This window comes from Corvus kubaryi, unplaced genomic scaffold (genome assembly GCF_017639235.1).
Source record: "Corvus kubaryi isolate FWS band 111438036 unplaced genomic scaffold, C.kubaryi_AGA036_p1.0 37347, whole genome shotgun sequence".
Lineage (NCBI taxonomy): Eukaryota > Metazoa > Chordata > Aves > Passeriformes > Corvidae > Corvus > Corvus kubaryi.
The window spans coordinates 1-25737 of record NW_024581113.1 but is presented as its reverse complement, the minus strand read 5'-3'; the positions used below and the strand labels follow the sequence as shown (position 1 = coordinate 25737).

At 54.4% G+C, this 25737-nt stretch overlaps 1 protein-coding gene across 7 annotated transcripts; it reads right to left on the bottom strand.

Moving 5' to 3' along the window:
• Positions 1-77: 77 nt before the first annotated feature.
• Positions 78-25631, bottom strand: KLC4 (kinesin light chain 4). Of its 7 annotated transcripts, none has more exons than XM_042031854.1 (16): positions 25524-25631; positions 14603-14869; positions 14186-14416; positions 13786-13864; positions 13475-13700; positions 13081-13168; positions 12668-12769; positions 12187-12360; positions 11931-12030; positions 11385-11437; positions 8843-8910; positions 8653-8761; positions 7735-7884; positions 1085-1209; positions 918-975; positions 78-557 (listed from the first exon to the last, which is right to left on the bottom strand). In XM_042031854.1, the coding sequence occupies exons 2-16, from the start codon at positions 14849-14851 to the stop codon at positions 468-470; spliced, it is 1902 nt and encodes a 633-aa protein (XP_041887788.1). In that variant the 5' UTR covers positions 14852-14869; positions 25524-25631; the 3' UTR covers positions 78-467. The 7 variants fall into 7 exon arrangements, with proteins under 7 accessions (XP_041887788.1, XP_041887793.1, XP_041887790.1 ...); XM_042031859.1 differs by having other exon boundaries at positions 7762-7884; XM_042031856.1 differs by lacking the exon at positions 25524-25631 and adding an exon at positions 25386-25487.
• Positions 25632-25737: the final 106 nt, after the last annotated feature.

Here is a 25737-nt window from a genome sequence, read left to right as displayed (position 1 = left end):
GCCGCCGCTGTCCCCCCGGCAGGCGGCGCCCTCCCTCGGCGCCCCCCCCGCCCCATTCCCCTCAGGCCGAGCCGCGGTCGCTTCTAGGGTCGGTTTTATTTAATAAAATAAAGTACAGCGATCATCCGGCGGGGGACCGGCGTCCCGGGGGCATGGGGCACTCCCGCCGCTGCCCCGGCCCGGGGACGACCCTCCTCCCCGGGCTGGCGATTCTACCTGGCGAGCGTGTGTGACTGGTACCGAGCATGCCGGCCACCAGAGCTGCGGGCCCCGGTGAGCAGCAGAGGAGCATGCGGGCGGGCTGCGGTGCCCGAACTAGCTAGGGACCCCCGGGGGAGGCCGGGCTGGGCAGGCGGACGGTGGCACGAGAACCGGTGACGGGGAGAACGGAGTAGGTGGTGTGGGGAGGTGCCGGGCGCTGCCCCGTGCAGCGCGAAGCCAGGGTGCCCAGCAGCAGAGCCGCCAGCTCAGTTGGAGGAGAGCAGGGAGCTGTGGGAGGACAGGTCCATGCTGCTGGCGCTCAAGCCTCTGCTCTCCGCACGGAGGCCTTGGGTGCCCTGGAAAAAATACAGTGCCCATGAGGTACCTGCAATCGACCCCCGTGCCCCAAAGCTGCTACCCCAGCTCCTGCACCCCTTGCCTTGCAAGCCAGGACAGCCCTGGGGCTGCTGTCACACACAGTAGTTGCTGCCTTTACTCCCAATCTGTGTGAGCTTTGCAGGGAGGGAGGTGGGTACTTGGAAGCAACACCTTTAGATTTGGAGCTCTGACCTCAGATGAGGGGCTACAAGCTCAGGGGTTCTCAGCACTGCACCCGGGACCTACTATTATGCCCCTCACCCCCTGCACCGCTGGCCACACAGCCCCCAGCCTCACATGCATTCCTGTACCAGCCCCACCACTCACAATGTGCTTACCTCAAATGAAGCATCGCTAGACTTGTGCAGGTAATTTAAGGATGCAGCTCGTTTCATGCTACAAGAAAGCAGAGGAGAGCAGATGTGATCATGCTGCAGTCAGACCCAGACACACAAGGTGGCAGGGCCCCCACCTGCCCTGTACGCAGCCTGACCCTCACACGTACCTGGTGTTCCTGGGCTCCAGAGGACCATTGCCCTGCAGTTTCTTGACCAACATCTCACTGCTCCTCCGTATCACATCCCGGATTTTTCCCAGGGAGCTGCTGCGCTGGAGAGTGCCACTGCCATCCTGGACACAGAGACACAAGCCAGGGTGATGGCTGAGTGGCGCTGATCGGGCTCTGGCATGCTGCTGATGAGTGGCTGGAACTGGCTCCAAACATCCTCTTGCCCACTTGCACTGAGGATTTAGCCCTGGCCCAAAGCAGGCTTACTGCTCACTACATGGCTTCCCCTCACCCGGTTCTCTACAGGACGTGATGGCCATACAGTCAGGGCCCCCTGCCACTATTGTCTGGCTCATCCAAACTGATACTCCCTCCTGCCCTGTGCAAGCTCAACACCCACACAGGCTGCTGACTTGCCCCAGGCCACCAGCACAAATGGCACTGGCACTCACACAGTCCTGCTCGAACACGACACAGCTCCATCACCTAGAACAGCTCAGGCGGCAACTGCCAAGGAGGTCCCAGTGGCCAGGAAGACAACAAGCCCTGATGGGAGTCCCAAGATTAGGGATACTTTTGTCAGGTCAGGACATGCGGCTGGGACTTTCTCCTCAGTTGCTGCTGGCCAGAGACCATCCTCATCCTCCCCCTCCCCCTGCCCTTCTTCACCACACCATCACTGTTCCTCCTCTCTGTCCAGCACTCATACCGATGCACACCCTGGTCCTGCAGGCTCACTCACACCACACACCACCATTTCACAATGCACACACAGCCTTGTCCCACCTCTAACACCCCCAAGACAATTAACTTTGAGCCTTTGGAGCAACTCAGGCAGCTCCAGCCTGAAATCTTGTTCTCCAGCCTGTTTCCTCCCACATGCCTCCAAAAGCCCCCAGTACTCAGCGAGGCGCTCTCAGCCCTTGACAGGCTCTAGCCCACCTCCTGCACTTAGCTCCACATGCATGCAAGGCACAGGATGCCAGCATGACACCACACCATGCCACTGTGTCAGCATGGCACTAAGCTCTTCCCCTGTGGCTTGGCCTGCTTGTTACATAAGGTTGTGACACCACTGCTGATGTGGAATTACTTTTGCTCTGATGGCCTGATAACAGCAGTCTTCCCTGCTCCTGCTTCGAATGGCCCTTGGAACATTGGGGCAGAAGAAATCAAGGTAAAGTGATGGCAAAAGCCCTTTACTCCTCAGGAAGATGGGAGGGAGCCCCTTTGAAGCGCTCCTAATGACCAAAATGCCTTGTGGCTCAGGCTAGCACCAGCAATTACTGTCCAAGCATTGTCCAAGCAGCTCTGCAGGTGGGCATGGTCTGTGCCTTAGGCCAGTCACCCCCTTGTGCTGACCACTACAGACTGTGGCCCTGGGCAAGGCTTTTCCAGTGGTTCTCTGCTCTGATTACCCAAAGTTGATCCACCCCTAGACTGCTCTCTAACAGCTGACCAGGACTTTTCCTACCAGCAAACCTTTCTCCTGGTATTCATCTCATCCCTTCTTGGATAAAACAAGTACATTGAACCTCTTCACTTTCTCATTGGGATGAGAGTTTTCCAAGTTGAGAGCCATGTGTTGCTGCTGCAAAGGGACCCACTCACCAGAAATGCAGAGAGCACCCAAAGCAGCAAAGTAAACAATTCGATTCCTGCACGAGGCATTCCGGGCAGGTTTTGGATGAGCTGAACATCAGTGCGTAGCATTAGCAAGGGTGGGGAGGTGTCTTTTGCGTCCCCGCCAAGTCACCACTCTCCCTGCAGGGTACTGCTATGCCAGGGCACACAAGCCAGGGGTGGAAGAGGGAACACAGCTGGGACAGGGGAGCAGGACCATGGTACAAGGGCAGCAGGATCAGGCCAGGAAGTATGCTCTTGTATCAGGGCTGGAGGATGGAGCCACATTTTCCCAGCTGCAGTGATGCAGACTGACTGCAGACCAACATCAGAACCAAATGCTGCTGCATGCTGGGTTAAAAATAGCCTCTCTTCTCCCCCCACTCCTTTTTCTGACAGGTTATTTTTAACTCAGAACATTTATGGGTTTGGTTTGCCGCAGAGCCCCCACCCCATTGCACCCACCAGGATGAGAGCATTCAAAAAAAAAAAAAGCAGCTCCACCACTGAGCTCCTCTCCCCTGCATGCTCCCACCCTGCCTAACGCATGGAGGCAGAGGACTTGGGCAGGATTTGGCAGTGTGTGGAGCTCAGCACTGAGGGAAACAATGGCGTATTTCTTTGGATAAATAGAAATGCCTGTTGGGGAAGGTCCAAGCTCAGATGCCCCAGGGCAGCCCTGCCACACATGGTTACTGAGCTGAGGTTAGCAGCAACTCCAGTTTGGGGGACAGGGAAAAAAGCACAGTGGAGCTGGGTCTTTCATCTCCAATGCTCAACCTGGGAGGGGTGCCCTGGGGGCAGCACCTGCCCCTGTACACACACAGACAGACACCAAGCACCCCCACACCTGCTCCAGCAGCATTTGCACCCACCACCCTGGGGCTGACCGACGCTGGCCTACAGAGCATGGAAAGAAGCACAGGGCAGCGATTTGGGTCAGTCTACCTTTAATTAGAGGTATGGTTGTTACAGCACCAGGTCCAGGACATGGCAAAGCACAGGGGCAGGTGGCCCTGAGGTCCAAACACACCCTGCACTGGGAACTCACCACTCTCCAGAAGCATGGAGCAGCACTGGGACAGAGACGCAGGGAAGGTACAGCCCTGGAGCATTCAGCCCTGGGCTCCATGCCCCACGGTCCTTTCAGTAAGCACAAGCTCCCAGGGGAGCAGCATGCATATACCCCAAGACCTCTGCACCACCACAGGAAAGCCAGGCCCAGACAGACAGAAGCACATTTACTATCACAACCTGCCAGATGACTAGCATGAAAGTAAGGATCTAGCTAAATAAATAAGGAGGAGTCCTGTGCTGGCCCCTGGGCTCTATCCTGCTGCCTGCAGCCTCCCCAGCTTTCTTCCCAGACAGGAGGACTGGGAGGTTCACTTCCTACCGGAGGTGGGGTGAGGGTGTACACCCAAGGGTGTGAGACCCAAGACAGTGGAGTCTGGCCCTCGGACACATTCCGTATCCCAGTAACGACTAACAGCACCAGACCCTGTGAAGGCCTGAAGCCATCAGAGGCGCTGAGCCACCTCCACACCTCCTCAGGGTCAGCACTGTGATCCTGTCAGTAACAGGGTTACAGATCTCCCACCCACTTGGCTAGGGACAGCCAGACTGCAGTCAGCCCCAAGGACCTGTGAGCAATCCAACCCCTTCCCCTGAAGCAACCTCCCTCCAGCCATCCCATCTGCTCCCACGTGCTCAGAGCACCTCCAGCCCTAGCTCTTTGCTTCTTCACGTCCGTCTTTGCACCTTCTTTTTCTCCCAACCACTCTGCTCCAGTCCAGTCCCTTCCCCATCTCAGCCACTTCTAATAGTCTGGGGTCTGGCCCTTGCAAAAAAGTTCTCTTTTCTTCCTACCCCTCCTCTGCTTTCAAGGAACAGCAAACAACTTCGCCCCTACTTCTCCCACCAGCCACACCTAAGAGCCCTGTAGCAATGGGGGGGCTGATTCACCCCTTATGCCAGATGAGGAGCCTGGCTATAGCATCCAGTCAGGAGGTTGCTGCCAAACATGCTTGTGATGGCCAGTCCCTGTTCCTGTACACAGTCCTTGGCTGTTGCCCCCTCACCTCACCATGGGTGTACAGTAGCTCTATGAGCTGCCCTACACTCCCGTGTCTCTGCAGAGAGACCCACACAATGCTCCTGGGTTACACAGCTCAGCAGGGAGGAGGGCAGCAAGATGGGGACTGCCCTGTGCTGCAGGGAGAGCCCATCTCACTGGGGACCAGCACAGGTTTGCTACAAGGCACTAATATCAGCTAAGCCTACAGCGAAGAAAGCAACTGGGCACATGACAGCCCTGCCTAGGCCAGGCCTCCCTGTCCCATAACAGCCCTCCATCTTCGTGCCTTTGTAGAGATGGAGGGAACAAGCTAGGAGGGCTGAGGATGTCTAGTGACAATGGAGCCGGCAAGCCTGGAGTGAAGACAATCCCCCACAGGCCTGGGCCCCAGGGATGTGCAAGGGCAGGCCAGGGGTGGGGGCATGCAAGGGGACAGTGGCCCGTCACCCTGGCCTGGGGGAGCTGGCAGCTCCTCGCAGATTCTTCCTGCTCTTGCTGGCCACGGGACTGGAGCTGGGCCATGTGGCCAGGCACTCCTCTGCAGGCGTCACGGTGCCCTCGCGCGCCAGGAGGGTTGGGGGACTGGCGTGGAGTTCTTGCCGAGGAAGGAGGGATGGTGTGGAGGAAAAGTCGGAAGATACAACACAAACATCCAGGTGACTGCGGTGGAGGGGAAAGAGGGAGTCTCGGGAGGCATTTAAGCCTAGTGCACAGAGAGGAGAAAGACACAATTTACAAGGCTGTGAGGTTGCAGGTCACCTAGGGAGCAGGTGGGACAAGGCCCAGGCTGCATGCAGAGACCACAGGCCACATCTGGGCAGGGAGAGAGTCCTGTGAGGCTGAAACTGCGGCCTCACTTCTTTGCTAGTGGGCTTAGTGGGCTGGCAGGAACAGCTTAGCTCAGGGAGGAACAGCCTGGGTCTCCTGCTCCAAGGGCTCCCTGCTCCTGGGCCTTGGGTACCTGCCAAGGCCTCTGCACCACGGAGCTGATGCCATGCCCCTCTTCTCACATCCCAATTACCTGGGCAGCAAGCAGCTGCTCCAGGCCCTGGGGTGCTCCAGAGCTGCCTATGGGCACAGGGCACCCTGGGGGCTCCCACAGCTCTGCCTGCAGCAGAGGACAGCTAAGGGAGGGCAGCAGAGGCTGCTTTAAGGCAGCACATCAGAGGTCTCTGGACCAACACAGAAAACAACACGCCATGACAGACAGGAGCAGCGGGAGCTGCCTCAGCCTTCTTTTGCAGGGAGCTTCAGTACAGTGCAGGGCTGCTGGCTCAGAGAGAAGACTGGCTATGTGTGCAGCAGGCTGGAAAAGGAGTCATGTGGCAGCAGCTGTGTCCCCCAGGGTGCTGGGCTAGCCCTCAAATCCTCTATTTACAGCTGTCTGGGGCAGGGAAGCTCTGCTAAGACCCCTGGGGAAGGATCATATGAGCAGGGACTATGCCCCTTGTCTGGGACTGGCTGTGGGAGAGGGTGGCACTGCCTACTTGCCTTAGGATGATCAGCTCAGAAAGTATCAGGAAGGTCTCCCAGACCATCACCAATGCAAAGAGATCACCCAACACCAAGCACAGTCAGGAGGAGCTGCAGAGACACCAGCCAGCACAGGGACCAGGTGATTCTAATCCAAACCTGCAGCCCTCCCTCTGTGCTTGTCTAGCCCCCTTACTAATGGTGAGTGCAGGGGCCCAGAGTTGGTGCCTTGCCAGAGCTAAGACCCTCTTTGGTCGTGATGCCAAGACCTGGGGCAAAGGACAGCCTTGCATCTGGCAAAGCTGCTGGGTCCACTTGGAGGTCTGTTCTCCAGATCCCCTTCAGCCACCTCCTGTGTACAATCCACAATCAAGAGAGCCAGCAGGCTTCAGGCTTTGGGTGCTGAAGGGCTGTCATGGCAACAGGGAAGGAAAAAGAGGAAGGGAGGGAGCTCATGCAGGTGGGGATAGAGCAGAGCCAGGTGGGGAAGGGTTAGTGACAGCAAATGTGAGGGGGCAGCAAAGGACTCTGTGTGCTCAGTGTCTTGCCTGTGCCAGGCTGCAACAACCCCAGCTACTCTATGCTCTCAGTCAGAGTTTGCAGAAGGAATGTAGCATTAACAGCTCTAGCAGCCCTTGAGCCAAGCACCCACCAGCACCATGCTCACTTGTTGCCTCTTCTCCATCCTCCTGCTTGCAGGAGACAAAAGGCACCTGTTCCAGACCCGGATCACCACCTTTCTCCAAACTCAGAGCTAGTGACCAAAGTCACCCTCAGCCTCAGAGCAAGCCTAGACAGGTTCAGGTTGCCCTGCCTGTGCCTCAGCTAACACCATTCTACTGCCTTCACTGGTTAGCCCAGCTTGCCAAAAAGACCTGCCTTTTATCACCTCTGCTTGGCCAGAGCCTGCCGAGGGCATGAGACCAGGAGAGGGGGACAGCAAAGATGCTGACTACAGACTATTCCTGTGCCCTGCAGTCAGTCAGTCAGTCACAGACACACCAGGCATATCACACACACACACAACCCTCCCCAGGCTCAGCATTGTCAGTGGCACAGTGCAGGACAGCCAGCCAAATGGCTCTCACAGGCTGGGGGAGTCCGAGATGGGGCTGATGCTCTCAGCCAGGGCCTCCAGAGGGGAGCAGCAGGGAGAGATGTTAATATGGTTACAAGCCTAAGATTAAGGGCAGACCAGGACCAGCTCATGCTGTGCACTGCCAGGGCCTGGCAGCTCCCCCAGAAGCAGGAACCCTCAGCTGGGAATATCTGTTCTGTACACCAGAAGCCAGACCCAGACACGCACCTTTGTGGGCTGGCTGGCTCATGCCAAGAAGGGGGAAGGAAATGTGCAGGGAATGAATGGAGGCAGACAAGGATGCCACGACAGGCCACGCGGGGACAGCCCTCAGCCAGGCTGTCCCTTTCCTCTGGCAGCCGGCTGAGGCCATTCTTGATGGTGTCTTGTACTTACCCCGCTCCATTCCACGCCCATACTCACTTCCTCGCTACCGTCTGTGGCATTCTCGTACTTGACACTGCCTCCCAGGCTCCGACGTCTCTCTGTGCCATCCCCCTCCTTCAGGATCTCCACCACCTTTGTCTGGTTGATCGGGTCAATGCCCTGCAAGCAGGAAAGCATAAGGAAGAACCGTGTTTTGTCTGTGTTCCTTCCCTCTAGAGATCCACTGGACCATCACTGTGCTTGGTTCCTGTTCCCTCTCTTGGCCACTGCCCCACCATAGCCAAAACTGCCCAGCACAACCAGGATGGAGCCAAATGCCATCCTGCACTTAGTAGTCTCTGTATAAACTCCCAGCTCAATGAGTCCCCACAAGGGCATAACCAACCCTGTGGAACAAGGGCATGCTACCCCAAAACTGACAGCTTTTTTCCACCACATTTTGAAGTGTGGAGGATTTGGCTGTCCTTCAATCTTTGTGCTAGGTGCTTATAGCTCCTGCTTTATTATTTGAGGATTGAGAGGAGTTTAAGGCAAGAGATACTCTAAGAAATTCTAGGTCTGCCTCTGGAGAAAAAAGTTCCCAGTAAGTGTAGGTCTCCCCAGCAGCTGACAAAGCCCAGTAACCTGCCTTAACCCAGCTGCAGTATTTCTGCACTCAGTGAGCCATGCCTTCCCCACACATCCACACATGGACATCTGCTCCATCCATGCACACATGCACCACCCTACACACCTACACACGTGTGCACCTCTGCACAAATGCAACCCCAACCACCAAGGCCCTCTGCTGTCATGGGAATGTAAACCAAGAACATCAGAGAGGTCCAGGAGAGTCCCTCACCACACCCCAACCAAAGGCAGTGCCATAACCCACCACCCCAAGCCCTGCAGTGCCCCCCACACCAGGGAAGGTCCCTCTGGGGTTACCTGTCGCCGGGAGCGAACTGCGCACTCCTCCAAGGTCTCGGCTGCCTCCAGCTTGCCCTGGCGCCGGTACAGCGCACCCAGGTTCCTCAGAGTGGTGTTCACAGTTGGGCTGAGGTAACAGAGGGAGGGTGAGCAGGAGCCCTGGGGTCACCCCTCCGGAGTCCACAGCTGCCCACAAACCAGCTCTTACCTGCTAACCTTACAGGCCTTGTACCAGCCACCATACTCAGCATAGGGAGTGCTGTCTCTGTGCTTGCTCTGCAGGGTGAGGAGAGGTGAGAGCTTAGTCCCATACCTACTGCCCTTCTCTGGGCTGTGCTCTCCCACTGGATGCCAGGGTCAGACCCCAGGCTGCACCCCTGCACCAGCCCAACCATTGGAAACACAATATGCAAATGCAGTGATGAAGCCCAGCAGGTTCCTGGTAGGCAACATATTTGGGCCACAAGCAAAAGTGATATCCTAGTTCCAGGAAGAAGCATAATCCCACCTCCTTACCCCCTTCCACAGTACCAAAGGCAGCAGGAACAACACAGCCCACTCTCATGGCATAATGAAGGGCATGACACCCCAACCAACATGCAAAAGGGAGACAAAACTCCACAGGTATGCCAGTCACCACGGGCACTAAATCCCTCAGCCAGGACTAGCAAAGGAATCAGCCAGCTGCATCCCAGCCTTTGGCCTACAAGGTCAGGCTTGCCCCACAGCAGCTTAGCCCAGTTAGCTGTCCCCTCCCCACCCCAAAGTCCCCTTTGCACCCCAAAGCTAGCTGGCTGGCCCTGTCCCAGTCAGCTGCAAACAGGCTGCTGGCCAGAGCAACAGCACAGCAGGCAGAGCTTGATGCTCAAGGAGGACGATCTGGACAACGCACACTGCAGGGCAGTAGCTGCTAGCCCAGGGTCCGTGGGACTGTGGCATCAAGCAGGTGCAGGGAGCCACTGCTTCACAGCATGAGCTCCCCTCTAGCCCAGAAGAAACTGTCTCCATGGGGACCATTTTTCTTACTCAGTCCCACAGCACTTCTCCGCTCTTTATCCCACATGCCTGAGTCTCCCTGTGCCACAGGCACATGTGGTTTTCTTCACACTAGAGCCTACACAGCCTGGGCAGGCACCAGGGACAGGGAAGTTCAGGACTCAATACACCTCTGAAGCTTGTGTAGAGGCAGCCCTAAAGGGTTTCTGAACCTGATAGGAAAGGTGTCAAATCCTCTGGGGCAGATAAAACCTTGAAGGCCAGGGCTGCCAGCTGTGCCCAAGGCCCTGCCCAAGGCCAGCATGAGCTGGCCTCTCTCTGCTGTCAGGAAAGAGGGGCAAGGGACAAAAGCAGTGAAGCTCTCTGAGAGGAATTTCATATATTTTAACAGAGGATAAGGAAACAGCACAAGGCAGAGTACATCAGCCTCAGCTCGTGGGCCAGCAGTACAAGCAGGTTTGTGACTACTGCTGCCTGGACAGGAATGCCAACCTTGCTTTGCTGTGGGGCACAGGCACAGCTGCCTTGGGGATGGGAGCCCCAGAGTCAGGGAAAGAGGCTTAGCCCTTGCCTAAGACGCACATGTAAAGTGAATCTTACTCCAGCTGTGGGCCCCTGAGCATGCTCTCTTGCCCCATGGCAGAGTTTGCATTATCTGGAGCACAGCTCCCTACTACAGCTATCTACATTTGACCCCTAAATTCTCCAAAGATATGATCAGAAGAGTCTCAATCCCAGAGGGGGCAAGGGGAGCCTGGTCTCTACTCCAACTTGGATTTCTCCAGGATGGTGCTGCAGCAAGTGCAGATTCTTTACAGCAGAGCCTTCCCAGTACAGCAGCCAGAACAGTGTAAAGCTGAGCAGTGCTCTGCACTGGGAGCCACACAGAGCAGCTCAATGGGAAGGCACAGGATGCCAGTGGGAAGCACGTGCCAGTGCCCTGCTTTCAGGGCTGACAGGATGGGACTCATCAGTCCCTAAGTCAAGCCTGCCAGACTGCTGCCTGAACTCTGTAGGGTTGGGGCCTGCTCTGAGGGCAAAAGAAAAGGAGAGTCCCACTGCAGGTAGAGGACTAGATCAGAACCCTTCATTCTGCTGCTTCAACCAGTTGCCAAAAAGCAGATGGGGCCTCAGACGTGGCAAAAGCAAAGACACAACTCTGCTGCATTTATTGACTGCCCACAGAGCAGGGCCTGCGCTACAGGAGCAGCAGTAGCTTTGCCTTTCAGCCTAGCCCAAGGCAAGCACAGTCCATTTCTATCCTCTTTCAGAGGCCAGCTAGGGCCTGCCCCGTGCAGACATCTTTTTCAGACATGGCTCCATTTCCTAAGAGAGGTGACAGCAGCAGTTTCTTCTTGACCTCCATTTTTCCCTAGACAGCCTTAGAGCTGCTTCAGAAGCCACTTATGCTCTGGGTACTGGCAGCTCTTCGGAACAGAGTGCCAAGGCCTTGCAGCACAACCCTCTGCCATCTGCCATCTTCCATCATCTGCATGCCCAAGAGGGATCAATCACTAAACCAGAGAGAGCATGCAGCCATGGCCGAGGGACTGAACAGCCCTGCTCGAGGAAAAACACCCTGCTCTATGGAGGGCCTTCCCTCCCTGCTGCCCCAGGGAGCAGCAGTGCTGTATCCCTGCTTTCCAGACACCTCCGGGACTTGGGAGCTCTTCAGACTGCAGCTTCTCCAGGAAGGAGGAGATAAGAGATAGGCTGTGATAAGAGAAGATCAAACCCCCTGGGATCAGACTCACCTTGCTCATCTCCTCTCTCTCCTCTGCATGCATCCAGATTGGCTTGTGCTCATCTGTGTGGGGAAGAATGCAAAACAGGTCCATTCACCACCCCACGCTGTTGTTTGCCTCCTGTACAGCTCAGTACCCTGTCCCCAGAGCTAGCACCTCATCAGAGGGAGGTGACAACACTTCCAGATCCTCCGCCCTGCTCCCTCATCCCGAGTCCCAAGAAAGGCAACCAACACTGCAAGGGCAGGACAGGGGAAGGAAAGAACAAGTCCTCCCAGTGGAAGCACATATGCCAGGTGCACAGGAGAAACTTCAGCCTATGCCTGGGAATGATTGTGCCATTTACTATTCCCAACCCTATAAAGACTGGGTTGAGACTTCTGAGAGGAGAGGGAACAGCATAAGACACTGGAATGGCAGCATCTCAAGGGCTGCCCAAAGCAGGGGCCCTGCAAGGCATCCCATCCCTCAGTCTGGGCAACACCAGAACCAGACAAATCTAGGCTGAGAGACAGGAAACCCCTCCCCAGCCCCAAGGGCTTCTGCTGTACAAACCATCCACAGAGCCAAACTCCTTCACATGAGCACGGGTAAGGATATCCTTATACAGCACCTCTGCATCTTTGTATTTGCCTTGCTTCAGGTAACAGGAAGCCTGCAACCAAAACAAAACAGCTCCAGTCCCACTGGGAAACAGATTAACTCTGCCCACATCTTGCTGCTATGGCTCTGTGTCTAAGCCATAATGCAATGCTCACCTCTCCCACAGCACCCCTCCCCAACACTACACAGCCTCTCCCCAGGGCCTCACCAGGTTGTTCTTGGTCTTGGCCACATTGGGGTCATCAGGACCCAGGCAGCTCTCGTAGATCTCCAGGGCCCGGCAGTAATAGTACTCCACCTCATCATACTTGCCCTGGTTCTGGCACAACAGGGCTAGATTGTTCAGCTGCTTGGCCACATCAGGATGGTCTTTGCCTAGAACCTGGGTGAACAAAAGAAGAGAAGGCACAAAGACTGCAGCGGACTCCTGGAGTTAGGCATGTGCTGGGGGGACTACAGTGTCTACTGTGTCAGATAAAAGCCAAGGACTGGAGAGGCAAAGAGGAGAAATTCCAGCTTCCCCCTCCTGGCAGGCCTCTCTAGGGCTGCAAACACTGGAGAGACAGGAAAGACGGTGGAAGAATCAGCAGCTGAAGAGACTAGATAGGCCCTGGATTTCCCATGTGCACTAAGGTAATGGGAGAAAGCCCACAGGGAGAGCTGAGAGGAGAAAGTGTGGAAGACTCTACCTTCTCACGGATCTCCAGGGCTCGCTTACACAGTGGCTCTGCTTCTTTGTACTTCCCTCTCTTGCCATAGAGAACAGCCAAATTGTTCAAAGTCGCTGCCACCTACAGAGACAGAAGTTTCTGCATGAAACAAAGCAAATTCCAGCAGGACCAAACAAGGGGTGCAAGCAGCAGTAACAGTGACTGTCCCATTTCCTCCATGCCTGCAGTACTGCTCCTTCTCAAGAGAAGGAGGTCCAGAGACAGGAGACAGATCCTGCCCTGCCTATATCACAGGATCCAAGAGAAGCCAACTCCTTACAGGCCATACTGAACCAGCCAGCAGGAAACACTGGAGCAGTAAAACTGCTGGAACAGTGCCCCAGCAGCACCCAAAAGTGAAGAAGTGACTGGAAGAGGAGGGAGACACTCACTGCTGGGTGGTCTTTGCCTAGAGTCTTCTCACGGATGGAAAGAGCATCATTCAAGAGGTGTGCTGCTTCTTTGTATTTATTCTGATCCCTGCAGGGCAAAGTCAAGCAGTTATTTGGGATTTGGACACCAGAGCCCACAGCAGACAGAACTATGGATAGTCCTCCTTCCACACAGATCCAGCCCTCACAGACCTTTCATTTCTCCATTCCTCCCTGCTTTACTCAGTCCCTAGTTATATCTGGGAGTTTGGCAAACCAAATATCCCATCTAGGCCAAAACTTTTCTGAAAGGCAAACCACTGGCAGCTGGGGAAGCCCCAGGATGTGCTGTAAAGGGAAGCCAGAGGTGCAGAAACCTGTCCTGGCCCAGTCCTGCCCTCCCCACCATGCTCACCTGTACACTAGTGCTAGAATGTTGAGCATGGTAGCCACATCAGGATGATCATGGCCTGATGTCTTCTCTAGGTCCTCGAGTGCCTGCTTGCAGAGCGGCACAGCCACCTCATAGCGTCCCTGTGAGGCGTACTGGATGACAAGGTTGTGGAGGGTGCGCAAGCGTGCGGGAATCTCATAACCTCCCTGCTGGGCAGCTGCCACGGCACTGCTGTGCTGGTGGGGCACTGTGGGCACAGAAATAAACATGGCACAGTTGGCCCAGCAGGCTTGAACAGAGACAGCAGCACCCATACATGAGCAAACACTTACATCCAGGACCATGCTCCTCCTCCTCATTTGGGAATAGGTCATCCAGAGAGTCCTTGGTGGAGTCACCCTCCTTCTCCTCCTGAGAGGATGAGAATCACAAATACTGTTGGTTCTCAGCAGAGACAGCAGCAGCAGCCTGGGCTGAGTCAGTTGCCAAACTCTCAGCTCTTCTTCAGCCCACCAACACACTCAATTTCTCCTGCTGTCTCTGCCACCATCTCCCCGCACAGAACAAAATCCAGAGACTCTGCCCCATGCAGGCCCCCTTTATTACAGGCATTGCTGTGCATGGTAGCTGGGAAGGGGCAAAATCCAGGACAATGTTATCACACCCAGGCAGTTCTCCCAATCCAACCTCCCGGACCCACAAAAGCAGCTGCTCAAAAGGACTGGGGCATACCGAAGGCGAGACATCCTCATCATACTTCTTCAGCTGGTTCATGAACTCAAGGTGTTTCTTCTCCTCCTCCAGCTGAGCCACGGTCTGTTCACTACGCTGCAGCTTCTGCTGGGTGTTGGCAAGCTCATCACGCAGCCACTGGTTCTCCTGGCACAGTCTCCGCACCTGAGCACGCAGCTTCTGCTTCTCTGACTCCACAGCATTCAGATGGTTGGACAAGGCCATCATCACCTTGTTAAGAGTCTCAGTCAGTAACAACCACACTCTTGTCTCTCCCTCACATGCATGCTGAGGGTCCCATGCTAGCCACCTACACTTAGCCCCTTCCCATTCCTGCAGCTTATGGGAAATGGCCACATGCACACCCTTCCTCTGCCAATCCCAGGTAACACCTAGGGGATCACCGACCACTCTCACCTGAGCTTCTCCAAGCCCCAGTTCTATCATCTCCACTGACTTGCGGAGCAGGTTGGATTTCTCATGCACGAGATTGGCTTCTTCATCCTTCTTCAGGCACTTGATGGTCTCCAGCAAGCTGTGCAGGATGGAGTTGTGTTCATTCTTGAGTGCTTCCAGCCCTTGCATTACCAGCTTGGTGTTGGAAATTATCTCCTCTTGGCTCAGCTTGTCCAGTTTCTCCTCCCTTGGGTACACCATGGTGGACATAGTCCTACTCCTGCAGGCCTGCACAGAGACCAAGAGAAAACCTGAGTGCCCCAGGGCTGTTTCAGAGAGTCACAACCAGACACAAGTATCACAACCTCCTTCAAGCAGTCAGAGACAGCATTTAACTGATTGCCTACTCTAAGCCCTTCTCCTTCATCTTCCCCTTTCCCTTTGGCAGCAGGCAGCTGTCAGGGCACGTGCCTCTGCTTTTGTGGCCGGGAGTGCTGGCAACCAGCGCAGGTGGCCCACGTGGACAGGAGACAAAAAGGCTACAACCAGTGCTGACCTCCAACACCCCCACACTCCCAGCAGGGGGAAGACTAATTTAGCTTCCATTTAAGAGCAGAGATTTGTGGTTGGCAGCTGGGGCTTCAATCTATACACCTTCTGCCCACAAACCACTGATGCAGAGAGGCTGTCAGAGTTCAACACCGGCAGAAGAAAGGGAACACAAAGTGGAGGGATGCCAGCTGAAAGCTTTCTGCTTCCTCAAAGGAAAATCTCCTGGAAGAGTGTCTCAGACAGGGAGGCATCAGTGGCATCACTGTGCCAAAATACTGCCTGACCAGAAGAGTACATCCTGAGGATTGCAGCCTCAGCACAGAACTGCCATTGTGGCACTAAGGGACATGCCACCAGCAGGACACACCACACCACTGCCTGACTGGGGAAGCTCACATACACCAACTGCTACAGTCACACTAAGATAATCCTTGTGGAGGTGCAACTTGAAACACCAACAACTTCTCCATCTTCATTCACCCTGCTGCCAGCCCAAGGACTCCTCTGGATGGCCTAAGGACTCCGTACTCCTTCCATGTCCAGTTCCCCCCAGACATACAATGGGGAAAGTACCCAGCTACTGCCTTTGCACAGGGACACCACGTGCTACAACCCACAATGTCAGTGTGGCTGCAAGACCCCTGCATACAAAGTCCAGGAGCTAGAGAAACACAACAGGCCAGAGGTTGAGAGACACACGAGGAAGGCAAGACCCCTTACAGCAAGACCCTGGCTGCTCCATGACTCACTCATCTAGCAGAGTCCCAGCCTCTTCCTCCAGCTGGGCCACCCCAGCAGCCTCCTCACACTACTCAACAGTACAGCCACCTCCCCCCTTGTTATCAGGTCACCCCAAAACCAGCCCCCTGCTATGCCCTGCACAAGCAGCACCTGCCCAGCAGCACCTCCTTGCTTCCTGGAGCTGGCAGAGGCCTCTGCAACCTGAGTGCCCAGGGCCCTGCTGCCAGGAAGCTGGCAAGCTGCCCAGAATCTACACAGGAGGAGGTGAGGGAATTGCTGCCATCAGATCTGCCTTTGACCTCCTGCGGGACTCATCTCTGCATGATTTGAGCTCTTAGTTCAGCAGCTGCCTTGTGCCTGGTTTACTGAGAGAACAGAAATACTGCCCCAGCTGCAGGAACAGAGAGAGCAGAGCTCCCCTTTCTGGCAGGGCTCCTCCTCACCTGTGCACTCTGCCCAAGGTGATCCCACAGTCCAGCTGCCAGGGAGCTACTGGGCAATGGGCCCCAAGCAATTGAGAGGCCCAGCTTCCTCCTCACTGCAGCACTTAAGAGTGAAGATGACAAACAGCACTGGGACAGCTGCTTTAAGTACATACATCTCATTATTAAAGCCACTCATCTCCTCCTCTTTAGCCTCACTCTTCCTCCAGTCATTTTACAGGCCTGAACTCTCCTCTCAACCCTCCTTTGGTTTCTGTTCCAATGATGTACATCCATCGCTCAGGAAGGGGAGCAAACCCTCGACACACAGCAGAGACCTTACTGAACCCTCAGCAGGGCAGAAACACCTCATGTCTTTTGAAGACTGGGTTTCTGTTCACACTTCTGAACAAGAACTGAGTCATCCTCCCCCAAAGTCACAATGCTGACTTCACATTCACTTCATGATTGAGCATCAGCACCAATTCTGACTCACACTTCACTGCATCCTTCACTTTTGGGTATCTGTCATGCTCCACATGCAGTTAACCCTGCACATTGGGTATTTTATACCAAAATAGTCTCATCTGGACCATGACTTATGCCAGTTTGCTTCAGAGAAGACCATATGATAAGAATAGCATGAAAAACCTCATTAAGGGCAAGACAGAGGACATAGACTACTGTTTCAAAAGGAAAAATTTGTCTCGAGAGTTGGTTTCCACTCATATCCTATCTTCCAAACTCATTCTCCAGAAACTGGCAGCTAAACGTTCTGGTCAACAGTTCCCCTGTTATTCTTTTTCCCACCTTTCCACACCTGGAGTGGGATGAAGTGCTAAAGCAATAAGGGAAGCCTTGCCTAAGGCAGACTTCTGCAGGTGAGCACAACTCAGGAAGAAACGTGCAACAACTCCCAGCCCTAGAGAAAAGAGGTTGGCAGCCCAAAGGGTGTTAGTGCTGCCTCATCCGGCCAAGCACTCTCATGCTCTGAAAGATGTCCAGACAGCTTCCCAGGAAGGCTCAGCAGGCACTTACCTCTTCCACAGAACCCAAGGTAATAATAACTGCTAAAGGGTTAAATGGCCCCATCACTGGTTTCAACTTGTAAGGAAACATAGCCCCAGACTCACTTGCAAACAGGGAAACAGGCAAGTGGGAGTTCTCTGGCCCATAGGCAATGCTTGTGGCACAAGAACACACCCAGGAACGGCCTCATACCCAACATACAAAAAAACTAGAACTCTGCTCTAAAACTCACACAGCTGAGCTGTACAAGTCCCTGTGGGTACTGGGCCAGTTGTGAAGTGCTGACAGTTTTCATGGCAGCATCACTTATGTCCCTGCAGAGATCTTGCTGCCATCTTTAAAATGTGCAATACAAACATACTGGGAAGAGGAACATATCACAGGATAAAAAGCCACCAGAGCTCACACCTTGCTAGGTAACAGAGTCAGACAGACAAGACCCAGATCCATAGAAAATCAGCCTCATTAATTCCACTGTACACAGAACTACTCCTCAACTGTGAAACTGCTGTGTTAAACCACCAGCACCTCTACTACAGCAACACTCCTTCTTCAGTCCCTCCAGCAGAAAACATTCACGCATTTCACAGTCCTCACAATCAGCTTGCTTTTTGAAACCGCAAAGATTTCAGACTGAGAAGGAAAAATAAATCAAAACATCCTGATCCACAGCATATAAGACTCATCCTACCTGCAACTACATCCTCAGGTCCTTCAAGGAATACCAATAGAGGCTTTTCTTCTCTCACTGGCTGTGCAAACATCTGTAACCTTACATATACCAACATAATTGGCCTTTCTCCCCTAGGGTGACATCCTGGAAGCATAGCTCTGCTAGGTACCAACACGTTTCCACGTTCAACTGTGGACAGAGGATTGTCCAGGCTGGACAGAGGGTGCAAAACCTAAGAACAACACACAACTGCTCAACAAGAAAACAAACAGGAGACTGCAGAGAAGTCATTTGAATGCTGGTACCTCTCGTACAGCAAAGAAAAGCAACAAACCTTGGTAGGAGCTGACTTATCCTTCCAAAGCAGGAATTTTCCCCCAAACTGCCTTATTTTAGCTCTCCCCTGACAGGTCTACACTCGGTGCTCAGCTCTCCAGAGAGGAAACACTTGCTATGGCAGCAAACACCAAGGTCGGGCAGGCTGAGGCTGCTGTATAGGGACTCTTACCTACTCCTTTACATTCAGCAAGGTGCACTGAGTGTCCTTTATCCAGGCAGAAAACACTCAGAGGTTTTCTGCAGAGATGAAGGGACACATCATGGTTTGCCTTTTGCAGGGTGGGGCTCAGACTGGAACAGGAAGAAAGAATGCTTTTCCACCTAGCTCCTTGAGAGATGGAGAGCCTTGTACCCAGCTCATCCTGCTGCAGTGCTCATGGACCTGCAGGTGTCCCAGCCCAGGTCTCCACTCGCACGTTTCCGCTCTAGTTGGCACGTCCTCCCTATTTACAGTGAGCTGCTAGAATAGCCCAGCTTTCCGACAACACCCATCTCATCTCCCCTCTTCTGCTCCTGTTTGGAGGACAGGGAAGGAACATGCGTGCACTGAGCTTTGTGGCAGCTGCAGCAATCAGCTGGGAATCCATCAGCAACTACATCCTGCCAGGCAAAAACCTTCCTCCTGCATTCAAGTGCATAACCGCGAAATCACTAAGCATCAGCAATTTCAGCAGCTCATTCTTCTGCCTCTCAAACTGCTCCCATATGCGAGACCTTTAAGAGGAAAGAGCTGGAAGCTTCACTGCTTCTATCTTCAACCCACAACATGTACAAGGATGCCAGATTAAATGAGTCCAAATGAATCTTAAAGCTTAGGTTATGATGCCTAATGCTAGAAGGCTATGGGGATGGGGGAGGAAAGGCACCGGGGAAATCAGGAGTCAACTACAGCAGGACAGAGATTTCAGGTCTACAAACAACTCAACAAATTCAGTTCACTGCCTCTCTGCATGTCCCTGGACCCATGTGAGACACAAGGTACCGTCCCAACTTGCACAAGACAATAACTGCAGCGTCCTTCAAACTGCAGATGGTCTGCCAGCACTTTCTGTAAAGAACTGAAACACATTTTCAGCAGCAAATTCTTCTGTAGGAGAAGGTGATCTAAGGATATAAGTGATGTAAGGTAGTTGAAGACAGTTGGGTTCTAGAAAAAAGCTTCCTGTGGAAAAGAGTAAGTCTGACCCACAGCAAGAACAAGTGACCACATTTGAGAGATCGATACCAATGGCAGCATCTAGAAATGGAAACACAGGGCTTTGTCTTGCTTCACCATAATTATCCCAGTCTCCTCCTGTGAGACATGCTTTTGCTACCTGGAGAAACAGCAAGGTTATAGATTTGGGAAGCAAAATGACTTGATAAAAGCAGAAAGGGTTTTTTGTTTTGTTTGTTTGCTTTTCTTTGGACCTCTGCCAGCTCATTACTGTTGAACAACAAAGGGTCTCAGGAATGACTGGTTGACGTCCAATGAAGCTAGAAGTGACACTGCAAATAAGACAGTGAGTCTCCACTCCTAAGGGACACTGCAACAAAACCAACACCTAATACTCTGGATGCTGAAAAATAAAATAAAAGCAGTAAAAAGCAAACAGAGTGACAAAGTTGCAGCTATCAAAGAGGCTGTGTCATGAGCACAAATTTTCTTATTTTGATATTAGTGTCAGAAAGCAAACAGATTTAGGAGATTATAGTCAGCTGTGCAGAGGCTCTGAGGCTTCCACTGCACAGCCCGGACACATCGACACTGCCAGGAACACCTGCACACTGACACACCACTGCTAGAAGAGCCACTGCGCTCAGAGTTACCACCCCAGGCCACCTGGAGCAGAACCACAGAAAAGGGACAAACCGGTGCTGCTGAGCTCCACATCCAAGTTGGTATTTCCAGAGCTGCTCTAATATGGGCAAAACAAGAAATGCTGAGGTTCATGTGAGGCCCAGAGCTGGAATGGTGCTCTGTGGTGCTTGTTACCATTGCCAGAAATACCTGTGCGCTCCCTTAGAGCCACGAAGAACACACAAAGAGGACATCAGGCAGGAGTCACCATCCTGGGACCTCATACCCAGCATATCCCTGAGCTGCAATTGTAAAGTCAAAAGACGTCACTCAAACTCTAATGTCCATTACATTCTCTGCCACCAGTTGTCTCAATAAGTTTCTACACCCTATTGCCAAAAAAGGGGACACCTAGAGTCCCATCTCCTGTCCAAAATTCCTTCCCAATGTCGGCCTCCAGCCCAGACCTTTTTTGCACTGCAGACAGCCTAGAGAGTTAAACCAACACACAGATGACTTCAAGTACTACAGAGGCATTGTTGTGTTATAACTTTCCCCTCAGTAAGAGTCTGGCTTGAGTACTACTTGAAGAGTATTACTTGGAATGAATGCTTTGAGGTCTTTGGTCCATTCCCTCACTCAAAGCAGGTATCTGATCAGGTATCTGTGTCTAGCTAAAGGACCATCTCCCAAAACGGAGATCCCACAAACTCTTCAGACCCCTGGACCATGACTTAGCCATCCTCTTGTGGGAGGAAAAAAAGAATGATAAGAAAAAAAAGTCTTCATCTGAATTCCTAGATAAAGTCAATGCGTTTGCCTTTAGTGAACACCTCCTCAGGACAAAAGGAGCGAGGCACCACAGCACCAGAAAATGACCCGAGGCCCAGAGAAAGGGAATGCAGTGCCTGCTTCCTTCCAGCAGGGTCCCGCAGGGACAGTCCCTCTGTTCCAAAGCAATCCACCTGCAGAAACACAGCACGCAGTGAAGGCAAGAAGTTGTCTCACTCATTCTCCTATGCCCCAAAACCAGGACTCTCCTTGGCATCCAGGCACCTCCTCACATGGCTTTGAAGGCGGTCTCCAAGCCCAGAAAGACTTTGCCCAACCAGTTTCCCCAATCTTCAGAGTCGTGTATAACACAGTACAAGCTGACTGCGCTGCTGATGTGCCTTGATCCCTGTCCAGGGGATAGGGAGGGCTGTCCAGGGATCAAGGCCAGGATTGCTTCTTTCAGCAGCTGACACATGCCAGCTCTAGCTGACTGTGAAGCTCTGGGGTTTTTTTCTAGATACTGGAAGGCTTGTGTTGGGAATGTCTGTCCTAACCAGCAGGCTGCAAGAGGCCCAGGGGACAAGGACTAAGGAACTAGATTTGCAGCTCAAGCAGAAGCTCTCTCCCACAAGGAGACCGGAGCTGAAGGGCAAGAGCGTGAAGGGAGCCTCCTAACACTCCTCTCTGTCCCAGAAGCTTTAGCTCCTTACTACCTACAATCTCTAATAAAACACATGACATCACATACCCTTCCCTGAAACCCAGGGCAAGGTGGTGATAAGGTGGCTTTACAAGGACTTGGCCACAGTGACTCATGTTCAAACCATTACAGAAAGAACACGGGAGCTTCCCATACCCCTCCCACCTTCCAGCCCACAGCTGGAAACAGACAAGACAAAAGGTACTGGTGTTTGTTCTGATTGACCAGAGCAAGCAACTCCTGTATTATCAAAGCATGATCCATTTCCAATATGGATATGTACTCCGAGGAAGACAGTGCAGGTAATCTGGTTGGCTTTGCATCAGATCATTCACTCCTTTCAAGACCAGAAAGGTCTCAGTCCACTCGTTACTACCAAAGAATACAGACATTGGAAGCAACAAGGGGTAAAAAAAACCCCAACAAAACAGCCAACAACAGCAAAACCAACCAAACAAATAGCACCGATTTTTGCCATTAGCAGAAAACCATGTTGTTCTGATTGTACATCATATTGTTTACAACCCCAGCTGGCTGGGAAAACCTGCACCTTCCAGCAGGCCATTGGAATGAGAACAGCAGTCATCACCACTCCCACCAGCAAGCTTATGCTGGCACCTCGAGATCAGCTGATAAGACCTTGTTTTTAAACTTGTTCATGTCTGCAGCAGCTCACTAAATCCATTCTGCATCTGCTGCGCCTGGGACTACAGCAAAACACCATTAAAACATGTTTCCAGGCTAGTGGAGACAAGAGCTAAGCAGCTGGAATGGAGCCAGGGCAAGCATCTCTTCCCAGCTTCAGAATCTGATTGGGAGTCTTGCACTATAAAAAACAGAGTGAGAGCCATTACCTTGCCCTGACAGCATGAAGCAGTATTAAAGCAGGCAGAGTAATTCCCAGGAGCCAGTGCCTTTGCAGGCATCTGTCTAATGTGAGGGCTATGCACTGGATGTGCCTGAGCAGTATGGGAGATAAGCAGGATGCAGATGGGACCAGCAGGAGCTCTGGAGCCATTCTGTGTGCCCTGATGGGCTCTGGTGTGCCCACACTCCCTCTGTGGTGTACCTGGGGCACCCCCAAAGAGCAGCTGACTGCAGGCTGCAAGACTGCGCTACTATTTCCAGAAGCAAACAGGTTTTGTAAACCACAGCAAGGCAGGCAAAGTCACAGGGACAAACCTCTACCTGCGTAACAAGCAAAGGATCTGGTTTATCTCTGGCTCCCCTGTCTGGCTAGAGCTCTTTGAGGAGCTCCATGGCTCTTTCCCAGGAAATGAAGCATTTATCCAGCAACTCCGCCAAGGTCAGAATCTTGCCACGTGTCCTTTGTGCCCCAAGAGCCATTTTGGTATTTGGGGTTAATGTTGTCGTTTCAACCTGGACATTCCTCCAAAACAGCAGATGAGAGAACACATGCTTCCTGCTCCTTCTGCCAATTACAGCAAAGCACAGCCATGTTTATTTACCCTGTGTCTGAGCTGGCCAGATCTTTGACCTGATGTGTGCTGAACACCACCCTCTTTCCCCACAAGCACAGGCAGGGGTGGGTGTTTTCCACATCTCCAAGGTGGCAGAGAGGAGACCAAGGGCACTAGAGGAGACCCGAGCATCGAACTGCAGCAGAATGCCAGATACCAGCTAGGCAAGACGCAGGGAAGCCTGCGGCTTCTGGTAATGTGCTGCTGCCTCCCAACCATTGTGCAGATTTCTCCCGGCTGCCTGGCCAGAGCATTCTACCGCAACACCATCCCCCAGCTCTTCTTCAGACACCTCCTCCCAGGCGCATCGTCTCCTTCACAGAAGCTTACCAGCGATTCCCCCAGCCCACCACCTTCGGTAGGGTGCACCTCCACTTCGGAACAGCTTAGGAAGCCATTAATTAATGGAAAGAGGGTTTGGGGCGAAACAAGGCTCTTTGAGAGCCAGTGCTGTATGACCTGCCTCCGTCATCGTTTCTCCGGCTTTGTCTGGCAGCAGGAGGCACGCCCGCTGCGTATCCTTGAAACAAACAAGCCAGAAAGATCCCTTCACCCCTCAGAACCACCACAGACAAATTCTGTGCCCACCTGGCTAAGTGAAAGCTTCACAAGGAAAGAAAAGTTTTCATCAGCTCTGCCCGAAACTGCGCATCAAAGCGGTCCTTTGTTCCAGGATGGCTGGGCACCCTGCCCGCCTCAGTCACCGGATGGGAATGTCCCCCGCCCCACGCCGCAGAGCAGCGGTACCTGGCTGCCTGCAGCGGCTTGTCCAGCGCCGGTGCTCGCGGAGGCGGCGGAGGAGCGGCGGCCGCGGCGCTGCGCGGCTCCGTCTGCCGCGCTGCCCTGGGAGCGAGCGGCGGCGCTGGCACCCGGCGCTCGGCAGCCAACCACACTGCGGCAGGGGGAGGGGAGGGATGCGGACAGGCTCCGGGAACAGGACGGTCAGACGCTCTCCCGGGAGCGCAGAAAGCGCCACGCACGCCAAGCTCACAGCTCCCTCCTCAGGGATCCACGCGAGCGCCCAGGAGCGGGGCCGAGCCCCCGCGGTGCCGCCAAATGCTGCCCAAGGAGCACTGGCCACCATCGGGCTCCTGCTCAGCCCGCCAAAGCCCTGTTCCATCCCACCCTCCATCCTGTGGTGGAAGGTTTTACATCCTGTTTGGTACTACCCTCGCCTGTGTCCCCACTGCTGACCCCATCCCAGCCCCTAAAGCCAAGCTGGTGTAGCTGCAGAGAACCCTCCAGCTGCGTGGTTGCTATCGCTGCGCCTACAGCAATGGCCAGATACAGGAGATCTGGGAAGGCTGGAGCCCTGTGTGTCCGCACTGTGCAGTGCGGGGCTGGGCCGGGCACCACTGGGAAGCATTTGTTCAGTCTCTGGCTGCTCTGCTCAGAGAGAAGACAATGACACAGGATCCAGCCTGGATTGTTGCTACAGCCATCCTATCCCCGGTAATACACAACTGGCATGGTGCTCCCTACAATGTCCCCAGCTACCTACATCTCCCTGAACCTGAACCAGTACTGCACTGGTGCTCCTGTCCCTCCCCACAGGTTCCCCCAGGTGTCCCAGGAGGAACAGCCCAGCCATGTTGACATGCAGGTTCTCTCTTGCTTCATCCCACAACACATATTTGCTTCCTAAAGTACCTTGCTGTCCTCCGTTCCCCAGTTCTGGAGGGCAAACCTGGCTGGCTGTGGGGTACATACAGCTATGGCACGGTTATATGTCACATAAGTTACATAGCAGGACTGCAAACATACATTATTTGTGTTACAGTGAAAGCCATTCCTGGCAACGAAGACACAGACTAATTACAGAGCAGTGAATCCCGCAGTCTGTGCCCACGGTACCCTGGAAACAGCCACGGCCGGGACTTCGGGCTGACCCACGGTTGCCATATACACATTCCGCTCCTCCCTCGAGGACTCCCGGCCTCCGCCGGCCGTCCCTGCGTGGCAGTCGGCCCTGCCCGCGGGGAGGCCAGGAGAACCGAGCCTGCGTACCCGGAGCTTCCCGAGCAGAGCGGGCACCAGCAGGGCTCCCCCGGGGCTGGAGGGGGCTGATCTCGCAGGGCGCGCCTCGCCGGCTCCAAAGTCCGCAGAGCCGGCGGCACCCTTGGCGCCGACCCCGCCGACCCGCAGCGTTACCGCGGCCCGCCGAACCCGGGCACGGCGGGCACGGCCCCAACGCTGCCCTCGCCCCCGCTCGTTCCGCTGCCCCGGCGGCCAGGGCGCCCTGCCACGGTCCCCGAGCCCCGCCAGCCCCAGCCCCACTCCAGGGATCTCCCCAGCTCCCCGCGGGGGTCCCACCTCCCCGCGGCCGGCGGGGGAGCGTCGCCCCGGGAAGGCCGCCCCCGCTCTGGCCTGCGCCGCCGGGCTCTGCGTGTCCTCCCCCCACCAGGGCCGCCAAGAGGAGCGACCGAGCCCCCGTAACTCCGCCCGTCCAACCTGCTCGGCGCGACACCTCGATGGCCGTCCCGGTCGCTGTCCCGGTCCCGGCGGGGGCGGGGCGAGACCCGCGACAGGCACCACCCGCCCTCTCAGCGGCGCAGCCCCTTTAAATCCAAGATGGCCGCCGCCTCCGCCGCACCGGCGGGCGCGCGCCACCTGCCGACGGTGAGAAACTACCAAACGTGCGGCGGCCCCGCCCCTTCCCGCGGCC